The 12,439-nt window shown below is 43.0% G+C and overlaps 1 protein-coding gene across 5 annotated transcripts in view; it reads right to left on the minus strand.

The window, feature by feature from the left end:
- Nucleotides 1-12,439, minus strand: part of PRDM2 (PR/SET domain 2) — a 235,946-nt gene that overhangs the window by 75,856 nt on the left and 147,651 nt on the right. For 4 of the 5 annotated variants that reach the window (XM_040428936.1, XM_040428921.1, XM_040428930.1 and 1 more), the window contains one exon: nucleotides 753-882. In XM_040428936.1, coding sequence (XP_040284870.1) covers nucleotides 753-882 — 130 coding nt within the window. Of the gene's footprint in view, nucleotides 1-752; nucleotides 883-1,037; nucleotides 1,169-12,439 lie in introns of those variants that run through there. The other variant, XM_040428960.1, reaches the window with a different exon arrangement.

Below are 12,439 nucleotides of genomic sequence, written 5' to 3' on the forward strand. Positions count from 1 at the left end.
AAATACAGTGAGTACACAACGTACTTGTATAGGTTTATGTACACGAACCTCACACTGTACATACAATGTACCTTATAGACGGTGGATATTAACATACAGTATGTATACCTATAGAGGAGCAGGATACAGCCACAACATGTGATCAAACGTACATGAACACACAAACGTAACCTATAGAGTATAAGAAAATACATACACTTTATATACCACACACATACATGATCTGGCACATACTGGACGGTATACGCACCCACTTTATATAGAGCTTATTATACATGACTGACACTGTATGCACACTGTACACAGACATATATAGGGAGGGCGATCAAGTGTCACAACAGCTGATATGAGGAGGAAACGCAGAAGTGAAGCCGTGGGCTCCGCCGAGCAGGCCTGACAGCAGCAGCGATCCTGACGTGTGACAGCGCCATCCGGGGCCGTCTGTCTGCCCGGCAATGACGCCACCGCCTGAAGTTCACTTGCCACCCGAACTCCTGTGCCAGTGTGACACACAGCCCGGCGGCTGCCAGCTCCACGCTTCACCCAGAATAAGGAAACGTAACCAGAAAAGACTAAACGGATAAAACAGCCCCTTCCCTGGCGGACGCACAGACACATCATAGGATTCCGTGTACGAGCTCGTGCAGACAGTGCAGTCTGGGAAAGGTCACAGCGACATCCAGGCGCACACAGCTCGGGGACATGTCCCCCTCCCTCCTTCCCCAGTAGTCAATGATCGCAGTGTTGCTTACCCCTCCTGGATTTGGGCGAGCTCCTCTTGCTCCTGTGGCTGGCAGCGAGCTCTTCCTCTATGGCAGCTGCTATCTCTGGGTTGTCTACTCCATTGTACCAGACTAAGAGCTCCTCTCCCGGCTCAATTGGCTGCAGGAATTACAGAGACAAATATAACACCAATCAGAGGAGAGGTTGTTAGTACATTGCAGAAAAGGGAGAGAGAAGCAGGCTCAGGGCCAGAGGGCGTGGAAGCAGCTATGGGGATTACAAACAGCTGTACTCTGCACTGGCTTCATACTGACCAAACAGGAAGAGCAGTCCAACTACTCAGCCTGCAAGACAGGAGGAGGGGAGGAGGGGGGCTGCCTGAGCAATGGCTCCAATCATCCCCTCTGCTGGAAGGAGGACTGCATGAGCCATACTCTGCTGGGTGGCACAGGAAAGGGCAGGGTGGCACCTTGCTCTGGGGAAGAAGGGTTATGGCTGCTTATACCAGTGACAGCGAGCAGTCTGCCAAATCTTCTTAAAGGGAACCTGTCATCAACTTTATGCTGACCTCACTGAGGGCAGCGTAAAATAGTGACCGAAATGCTGATTTCAGCGGTGTGTCAGTCATGAGCTAAAAGTAAGAGGTTGCCGAGAACCAGCAGCATAATCACTGCAGCCCAGGCCTTAAAGAGTCACATCTACCGGAGAAGAGTCCTGGTTATTCCTAATCTCCTGCTCTCTCGCCCATCTGCTGATGGTTATCAGTTCTCTCCTAGAGAGAAAGGGAGAAAACTAGGTATTAGACTGTCAGTCATCAGCAGGAATCCATGAATAACCAGGACTCTTCTCAGGAGGTCGGGACTCTTTTCCAGGCCCAGTCTGCAATGATTGTGATGTTGGTTCTCGGCAACCACTTACTTTTAACTTATAAATGACAAACTGCTGAAATCATCTCACCTGTCTCTACTTTATACTGCTGTTAGTATGGGCAGCATAAAGCTGATGACGGGTTCCCTTTAACCCAATGAAGCCAAATGTAGGCAATGTCATCTTATAAAGCGGAAATAAAAGAGAACAGAGGCTAAAGGGAATTTTCCCCAAAAATTTAAAATAAAATAGTTGAAAATTCTATAGTTTCTGCTTTAGACAATATGTTTGCCACCCAACTTAAAGGGGTATTCCCATCTCCGACTTTGGGGGCACAGTACCTATACTTATAATGGAGCCCACAAAGTGCACCGCGCATGCACAAGCGCCCCCCATTAATTCCTATGTGAGCTCCGAAAATAGCCGAGTGCTGGTTCAGCAATTTCCGTCAGCCCCATAGAAGTGAATAAAGCTTCCCATTGCCGCTCGGTTATTTTCGTCGCTCCCATAGGAATGAATGGAGGGCAGCCGCGCATGCTCGGTGCGCCCTGCAGCTCCTGCGGGCTCCGTTCTAAGAATAGGTGTGCGTCCCAGAAGAGTGACCCGCACCTATCAGACATAGGGGGCATATCCTTATGGTATGCCCCCAATGTCTGAGATGGGAATACCCCTTGAAGTGTTTTTGGTGGGGTTTCTTATTTAGTAATATTTTATAGAGACATACTTTGAAGGGAAAAAAAAGCCAAAAACACAATGGCCCAGATTTACTTACCCTAAAAAAGGCATAAGCACAGAGCGTCTGTCTAGACCTGCACCAGATATGTCACGGGGGCTCAGGCTGGTGATGAATCTGGTGCAGGGACGGACACTTTTCTCTGACTCTATACCAAGTATTGGTCAACTTACCTTCAGACAGATTTTTACGCACAATTTTGGTGCATCTTAGGCCTGACCCCTTTCCTACGAAACCCCACCCCTTTCAGATAAGCCCCACCCCTTGTCAAGCATGGTGGGAAGAAATGTGCAAACCCTAAATGTGCCAAATTGCACCACTTTTTTAGACAGATTTTTAGTGCAGACAAATTAGTAAGGCCCCTTGCAGATGAGCGTGTCCGGATGCGTCCCGGTGCATTGCGGCAAACCCGCGCGAGTAGGTACACAATTGCAGTCAGTTTTGACTGTGATTGCGTTCCGTTGTTCAGTTTTTATCACGCGGGTGCAATGCGTTTTGCACGCGCATGATAAAAAACTGACTGTGGTACCCAGACCCGAACTTCTTCACAGAAGTTCAGGTTTGGGTTCAAGGTTGTGTAGATTGTATTATTTTCCCTTAGGCTGGGTTCACACTTGAGCGTGTTTTTGTGCGCGTTTTTGTCCATGGTGAACGCACGTATTACGCGCGTTTGTGTGATTGACAGCTATGTCCTATGGCTGCAAACGCGCGACAAAACGCCCCAAAGAAGCTCAAGAACTTGTTTGAGCGCAGGGCGTTTTTCAGCGCGTTCAAACGCGCTGTAAAACGCTCAAGTGAGAACCAGGGCCATAGGGAAGCATTGGTTTTCATGTGTTGAGCGTTTTACAGCGCGTTTGAACGCGCTGTAAAACGCTCAAGTGTGAACCCAGCCTTATAACATGATTATAAGGGAAAATAATAGCATTCTGAATACAGAATGCATAGTACAATAAGGCTGGAGGGGTTAAAAAAAAATAAATAATAAATTTAACTCACCTTAATCCACTTGTTCGCGCAGCCAGCATCTCTTCTGTCTTGTTGTGTGAGGCATAGGACATGATCTTTAACCATGGTGATGGATCATGTGACGGACCATGTGATGAACGTAGTGACGTCATCAAAGGTCCTTTTCCTCACAAAAGAAGACAGAAGAGATGCCGGCTGCGCGAACAAGTGGATTAAGGTGAGTTAAATTATTTTTTCTTTTTTTTAACCCCTCCTGCCCTATTGTACTATGCATTCTGTATTCAGAATGCTATTATTTTCCCTTCTAACCATGTTATAAGGGAAAATAATAATGATCGGGTCCCCATCCCGATCGTCACCTAGCAACCGTGCGTGAAAATCGCACCGCATCCGCACTTGCTTGCGGATGCTTGCGATTTTCACGCAACCCCATTCATTTCTATAGGGCCTGCGTTACGTGAAAAATGCACAAAGAGGAGCATGCTGCGATTTTCACGCAACGCACAAGTGATGCGTGAAAATCACCGCTCGTGTGCACAGCCCCATAGAAATTAATGGGTCCGGATTCAGTGTGGGTGCAATGCGTTCACCTCATGCATTGCACCCGCGCGGAAATCTCGCCCGTGTGAAAGGGAGTCTGTCACCTCCATATGGCAATATACATATATACAGTGCTTACATTGTCCTATAGCACACCTATACATGAATGTAACGGTACCCTTGTCTTTTTCTTTACACTTGCAGAAGCTGGAAAAACGAACTTTTATTAATATGCAAATGAGCACTCGCAAGTGCCCAGGGGCGGCGTTCACTGTGCTGGAGCCCAGGCTGCTCTGCCTTTTTTCATTGTTGCCCCAGCCTCTGCATATGCCCGCCCTCCTATTTCCTTGCGTCATCCTTCGGTGTGGCTGAGATACCGCGCCTGTGCACTGCCGGGCCGGAGCATGCGCACTTCGATGCCCATTGTGGGCATCACTTTAACTACTGCGCATGCGCCGGAGAGCGGCGCGAAAACAGCGGCAATGTGGCGTTTGCCGATGCATGCGCAGTAGTTGAAGCGGTGCGCATGCCCCGACCTGGCAGTGCACAGGCGCGGGATCGCAGCCGGGAAACAATGAAAAAAGGCAGAGCAGCAAGGGCTCCAACAAGAACGCCGCCCCTGGGCACTTGCAAGTGCTCATTTGCATATAAATTCAACTTCATTTTTCCAGCTTCTGCAAGTGTAAAGAAAATAACAAAGGTTCCATTACATTCATGTATAGGTGTGCTACAGAGCCATGTAAGCACTGTATATGGCCATATGGAGGTGACAGAACGTCCCAAAATGATACACAGCATTTCTATGAAAGATCAGGCAAAGAATAATCTATAAATTGGAATCATTACCCCTTAAAGCAGTTGGCCAAAATAATCTCAGACAACCCCTAAAATTGCTTAACCCCTTCTACCCGGGGCCAGTTTTCACCTTCCTGTCTAGGCCATATTTTGCAAATCTGAAATGTGTCACTTTATGTGGTAATAGCTTTGGAACACTTTTACTTATCCAAGCCATTCTGACATTGTTTTCTCGTAACACATTGTACTTCATGATAGTCATAAATTTGAGTCAGTATATTTCACCTTTATTTGTTAAAAAATCCCAAATTTACCAAAAATGTAAAATTCCCAAATTTTCTAATTTCAATTTCTCAACTTTTATAATATAAATAGTGATACCTCAAATAATAGTTATTAATTTACATTCCCCATATGTCTACTTCATGTTTGGATCATTTTGAAAATGACGTTTTATTTTTTGGGGACGTTACAACGCTTAGAAGTTTGGAAGCAAATCTTGACATTTTTCTGAAAATTTCCAAAACCCACTTTTTAAGGACCAGTTCAGGTCTGAAGTCACTTTGTGAGGCTTACATAATAGAAACCACCCAAAAATGACCCCATTTTAGAAACTACAACCCTCAAGGTATACAAAACTGATTTTATAAACTTTGTTAACCCTTTAGGTGTTCCACAAGAGTTAATGGAAAATGGAGATGACATTTCAGAATTTCACTTTTTTGGTAGATTTTACATTTTAATCCATTTTTTCCAGTAGCAAAGCAATGGTTAACAGCCAAATAAAACTCAATATTTATTACCCTGATTCTGCGGTTTACAGAAACACCCCACATTTGATCGTAAACTGCTGTACGGGCACACGGCAGGACGCAGTAGGAAAGGAACGCCATATGGTTTTTGAAAGGCAGATTTAGCTGAACTGGTTTTTAGATGCCATGTCCCATTTGAAGCCCCTGTGATGCATCCCTACAGTAGAAACTCAAAAAAAGTGACCACATTTTGGATACTATTTTTTTTTTTTTGTGAGGCAAGGTAACCAAAAAATGTATGTTTTGGTACCATTTTTATTTTAAATTTTTAACAACATTCATTCATCGGACAGGTTCGATTATGCACTATTTTTATAGAGCAGGTTGTTACGGACGCAATGATATCAAATATGTCTACTTTCTATGATGTTTGTTTCAGTTTTACATAATAAAGCATTTTTGAAAAAAAAAATTAGGTTTTTGTATCTCCATTTTCTGAACGCCCTATTTTTATTTTTTTCTGCCGATCGTCTTGTGTAGGGGCTCGTTTTTTTTCAGGAAGAATTGATGTTTTTATTGGTACTATTTTTGGGTACATATGATTTTTTGATCATTCATTATTACACTTTATAGGGCAAGGTGACCAAAAAATTGGTTGTTTTGGCACAGTTTTTATTTATTTTTACAGCGTTTACCTGAGAGATTAGGTCATGTGACATTTTTTTTATAGAGAAGATAGTTACGGACGTGGCAATACCTAATATGTCAACTTTTTCTTATTTATTAAAGTTTTACACAATAATAGCATTTTTGAAACCGAAATAAGGGTATTTTAGTGAATCCATAATCTGAGAGCCATAGCTTTTTTATTTTTTTGACCAATTGTCTTAGGTAAGAACAATTTTTTTGCGGGATGAGGTGACGGTTTGATTGGTACTATTTTGGGGGGTATATGCCTTTTTGATCGCTTGGTGTTGCAATTTTTGTGATGTAAGGTGACAAAAATGGCTTTTTTATTTTTTTACACAGTTTTTCTTTTTTTGCGGTGTTCACCTGAGGGGTTAGGTCATGTGATATTTTTATAGAGCTGGTTGTTATGGACGTGGTGATACCTAATATGTATACTTTTTTTTTTATTTCACTTTAGCAAAATAATAGCAGTTTTGAAGCAAACAATAATCATATTTTAGTGTCCCCATTGTCTGAGTGTGAGAGCTTTTTTATTTTTTGACCGATTCTCTTAGGTAGGGTCTCATTTTTTGCGGGATAAGGTGACTGTTTGATTGGTACTATTTTGGGGGGCATACGCCTTTTTGATCACTTGCTTTTGCAATATTTGTGATGTAATGTGACAAAAATTGCATTTTTTTTATTATTATTTTTTACACAGTTTTTTCTTTTTTACTGTGTTCACCTGAGGGGTTAGGTCATGTGATATTTTTATAGAGCTGGTTGTTATGGAAGTGCTGATAAACACCATAAATATACATATTGGGTATCGGACAGGGTGGATCATGCGATATATTTATAGAGCCGGTCATTACGGACACGGCGATACCTAATATGTGTGTTTTTGTTTTCAGTTTTTTTATTATAAAATAAGGGGAAAGGGGCGTTTCTTTTTTTACTTTATACATTTTATTACTTTATTAATTTTATTAAAAACTCTTTTTAACCTTTTTTTCCTTTACTTTATTTCTGATGTTCACTTTTGGGGGTCTGATCCCCTCTGCAATGCATTACAATACATCTGTATTGTAATGCATTGCCTGTTCGTGTACTACAGTGAGTAGTACACGAACAGGTTGCCTCCTCGGCACCCGTAAAAGGCAGGTACCGATGCCGTGCAAGGCATTGGGTAGCCTCTGCACGGCCTCAGCAGCGCGGGGACTCGATGTGCTCACTCACCCGCCGCAAACCAGGGGCCCAAGTACCAGGGACTGCCAGGCCCCTGCAGTTATTGAGCACCGCTCCGATGCCTGCCCGATCACCATGATGTATTACATCAAATTGCGGGAATGCAGTGGCTTCCATGACATAATAGTACGTCATGTGTCGGGAAGGGGTTAAAGGGTAACTGTCCTATTTTTTTTTATTTGCTAGTTTATTAGAGCTGGGCATGTGTACCTGAGTTAGGCTACTTTCACACTAGCGTTCTGCTGTCCGCTCGTGAGCTCCGTTTGAAGGGGCTCACGAGCGGAGCAGAACGCTTCCGTCCAGCCCTGATGCAGTCTGAATGGATGCGGATCCGCTCAGACTGCATCAGTCTGGCGGCGTTCAGCCTCCGCTCCGCTCGCCTCCGCACGGCCAGGCGGACAGCTGAACGCTGCTTGCAGCGTTCGGGTGTCCGCCTGGCCGTGCGGAGGCGTGCGGATCCGTCCAGACTTACAATGTAAGTCAATGGGAACGGATCCGCTTGAAGATGACACCATATGGCTCAATCTTCAAGCGGATCCGTCCCCCATTGACTTTACATTGAAAGTCTGAACGGATCCGCTCAGGCTACTTTCGCACTTAGAAATTTTTCTAAGTTATTAATGCAGACGGATCCGTTCTGAACGGAGCCTCCGTCTGCATTAATATGATCGGATCCGTTCAGAACGGATCCGATCAAGCGCAAGTGTGAAAGTAGCCTTACTCTGTCAATGATTGTAAAAATATCTGTAATTACCTTATAATAGCAGCTTTCATTAATGTCCCCTGTCCCTTTCCACTGCTCCCTTAAAAGATCATTGCTAGGGTTTGTCTGTCTTCCTTTTAGTATAAAACAGAAGACAGAGGGGCGGTCCTTCACATTGTATGCCTGCATTAGGCTTCAGAGTAAGGATGCGTGTCTCTTAGTAATCCAATCTGATTGACTGGCAGGGATCTGCTGGCTACAGCAAGTGTGTATGGGAAGTGAGGGAAAGCAGTTTTGGCCTCAGAGAACTGGCAGAGGAGCCATCTTGAGAAGGTCCTCATCATGCTGTATGCATAATGCTGCTGCAGCAGTAACATATGCTAAAATTGATTTTTTTATGAAAACATGACAGTTACCCTTTAAATAAAAAACATGAAACACTTACCTGTTTCTCCAACGCCGTTCTCTGTGGCCCTGGCCCAGTCCTTCTGCACCATAAAATCACTTTTATTAAAAATCTGTTGCATATTGCTATATACTAACATCTTTATTATTTTAATTATTTTTTATCAGGGCTTGGTTTTTGAGGACTTGGCTGTAGTTTTTAGAAGTACCACTTTGGGAGTACATACAGTCAGGTCCATAAATATTGGGACATCGACACAATTGTAAAATTTTTTGCTCTGTGCACCACCACAAGGTATTTGAAATGAAACAAACAAGATGTGCTTTAACTGCAGACTGTCAGCTTTAATTTGGGGGTATTTACATCCAAATCAGGTGAACGGTGTAGGAATTACAACAGTTTGCATATGTGCCTCCAATTTGTTAAGTAACCAAAAGTAATGGGACAATTGGCTTCTCAGCTGTTCCATGGCCAGGTGTGTGTTATTCCCTCATTATCCCAATTACAATGAGCAGATAAAAGGTCCAGAGTTCATTTCCAGTGTGCGATTTGCATTTGGAATCTGTTGCTGTCAACTCTCAAGATGAGATCCAAAGAGCTGTCACTATCAGTGAAGCAAGCCATCATTAGGCTAAAAAAAAACTAAACAAACCCATCAGAGAAATAGCAAAAACATTAGGAGTGGCCAAAACAACTGTTTGGAACATTCTTAATAAAAAAGGAGCTCAGCAACACCAAAATACCCGAGAGACCACGGAAAACAACTGTGGTGGATGACCGAAGAATTCTTTCCCTGGTGAAGAAAACACCCTTCACAACAGCTGACCAGATCAAGAACACTCTCCAGGAGGTAGGTGTATGTGTGTCAAAGTCAACAATCAAGAGAAGACTTCACCAGAGTGAATACAGAGGGTTCACCACAAGATGTAAACCATTGGTGAGCCTCAAAAACAGGAAGGCCAGATTAGAGTTTGCCAAACGACATCTAAAAAAGCCTTCACAGTTCTGGAACAACATCCTATGGACAGATGAGACCAAGATCAACTTGTACCAGAGTGATGGGAAGAGAATAGTATGGAGACGGAAAGGAACTGCTCATGATCCTAAGCATACCACCTCATCAGTGAAGCATGGTGGTGGTAGTGTCATGGCTTGGGCATGTATGGCTGCCAATGGAACTGGTTCTCTTGTATTTATTGATGATGTGACTGCTGAAAAAAGCAGCAGGATGAATTTTGAGGTGTTTCGGGCAATATTATCTGCTCATATTCAGCCAAATGCTTCAGAACTTATTGGACGGCGCTTCACAGTGCAGATGGACAATGACCCAAAGCATACTGCAAAAGCAACCAAAGGGATTTTTAAGGGAAAGAAGTGGAATGTTATGCAATGGCAAAGTCAATCACCTGATCTGAATCCGATTAAGCATGCATTTCACTTGCTGAAGACAAAACTGAAGGGAAAATGCCCCAAGAACAAGCAGGAACTGAAGACAGTTGCAGTAGAGGCCTGGCAGAGCATCACCAGGGATGAAACCCAGCGTCTGGTGATGTCTATGCGTTCCAGACTTTAGGCTTTAATTGACTGCAAAGGATTTGAAACCAAGTATTAAAAAGTGAAAGTTTGATTTATGATTATTATTCTGTCCCATTACTTTTGGTTCCTTAACAAGTGGGAGGCACATATGCAAACTTTTGTAATTCCTACACCGTTCACCTGATTTGGATGTAAATACCCTCAAATTAAAGCTGACAGTCTGCAGTTAAAGCACATCTTGTTCGTTTCATTTCAAATCCATTGTGGTGGTGTATAGTGCCAAAAATGTTAGAATTGTATTGATGTTCCAATATTTATGGACCTGACTGTATGACTTTCTGATTGACTTTTGGAAGGTAAGGTGGGCAAAATTGCATTCTGACTTCTTAAAATTTGATTTATTATAGAGTTCTCCGTCTGGGGTGAATAATACGATAGCTTTAGTCTGTGGGTCAGTACAATTATGACGATACCAAATTTATATATTTTTTTTATGTTTTACTACTTTTTTGCATCATAAAATGATTAAGCAATTTTTTTTGTATCTCCATATTCTAAGAACCACAACTTTTTAAATTTTTACAAGGCGGCTGTGTGGGTACTTGAATTTTGTGGGACTGTAGTTTTGTAGACTTTTTAGATTTTATTTTAGGAGGTGATATGACCAAAAGCAGCAATTTCTCCCCGCTATGGGACTTAAATGGGTTGTGCAATCAGAATATATTGATGACCTATCCTCAGGATAGGTCATCAATATATGATCGGCAGGGGTCCTACACCTGGCACCCCCACCAATCAGTTGTTTGAAGAGGAGCTGGTGCTCCATGCAAGTGCTGCTTCCTGTTCATTACACTGCCTGTCATCTTTGAAGAGAGTACAATTACAATTACTCACTATATGCACTTGAATGGAGCGAGTACTTGTAATTCCACGATGCAACCGCTGCAAGGGAGATGACAGGCAGTGTAATTTGGAGGAAGCAGCACTTGCATGGAGCACTGCCTCCTCTAACAGCTAATTGGCAAGGCGGCCAAGTGTTGGACCCCCGCCAATCAGATATTGATGACTTATCCTGAGGTAGGTGATCAATATAAAACCCCTGCACATCCACTTTAAAGTTACAATAGTCTGATCCTTTGTATAATACAATGCAATAGTCATATTGCAGTGTATTTTACCTGACAGTTTTACACTGACACTTCGCCTATTAGATCCTGCCTCTAGGGCCAAATAGGCTTACATAAATAGCTATTTCCACAGGCCTTTGCTCAATGGGGTACAGAGGAAACCCCCACAATCTATAAATTACTCAAAGTAGGTACTGCGGTCACTATTGACTGCAGTTTTAAAGAAGTTAAACAAATCGGGATTGGAACTAGCTCTGATATTGGCCATTGCAGCAGTATGTCAGCTGTATGTTATAGCTGACACCTGCTACTGATGGCACTGGCTCAATTCCGGCTTGTTTTTTGTAAGATGAATTGTATTTTAATAGTTTTTATTGACATTCTAGGGTACATACTTTTTTGAGCACACGTACCATGCAGGATAAATTGAAGGAGTTATTCCATGATTTATATAAAAAGGGAAAATCAGACATAATATAGTACATTACAATACCTTTATAACAAGGCTAGAACCAGCCCTGTACCTCACATGGGTCCAGAGATGCCCCCTTTCACTGCTCCAATTGCCCTGGGAGCTCAGGGGGGGGGGGGGGGGGCGTGTTTTTTTCTGCTGCAGCCCTCTCCCTGTAACTGCACCAGCTTCTAACAGAACATATGGCTGGTGGCAGCTGAGGATTTTACATTGAGATCCAGCCTATTAGCCTTCCGTATATGACAGAAACAGGGCCCATTAATAGTCCTCCATCTGTCATAGCAACCACTGGCACCCCATGATCGGGTCAAAAGGGGAGGAAGAGGGCGGTGAAAGAGGGAGCTGACTCCCTCTGAAACCACTCAAATGCCTCAGTCGCTACTGAGTGCAGCACGCGGCCTGGATTGGAAGTTTCTATGAACTATAACAAAAATGGGCAATAGTGTCAAATGCTATAACATTATAAAAGTAGCATTACTCACCTTTATGGCATTTACCACCAGACAACCCATCTTAAGGGAGGCTTCCAGCACTTAAAATTATGGGTCATTATTGAAGTTCATTGATTTTAATAGACATCTGTGGTGCTATAGTGAGCCAAAGAGTCAGCATGCCGAGACACGGCAAATAAAATAGGATTCAACAATTGGATACCCTTCAGGGCATGTAGACATAGATTTATTGTAGTATTTTATCACAAGAAAATTTTTGTATGTGACCCCAGGCAAACTGGGAATTATTTTCTTTATTTTGCATAAGGAGATTAGTGCCCTAGACTGACAGTGGGTCTAATGACCCAAACTCACAGCAACATAGATTCCTATACCCATAATATGCTCCCCTAAAAAAAGACTATGAAATCATCTGGTTTAGGCCTCATGCACACGACCGTTTTGCGGTCT

Source organism: Bufo bufo, chromosome 1 (assembly GCF_905171765.1).
Source record: "Bufo bufo chromosome 1, aBufBuf1.1, whole genome shotgun sequence".
NCBI lineage: Eukaryota > Metazoa > Chordata > Amphibia > Anura > Bufonidae > Bufo > Bufo bufo.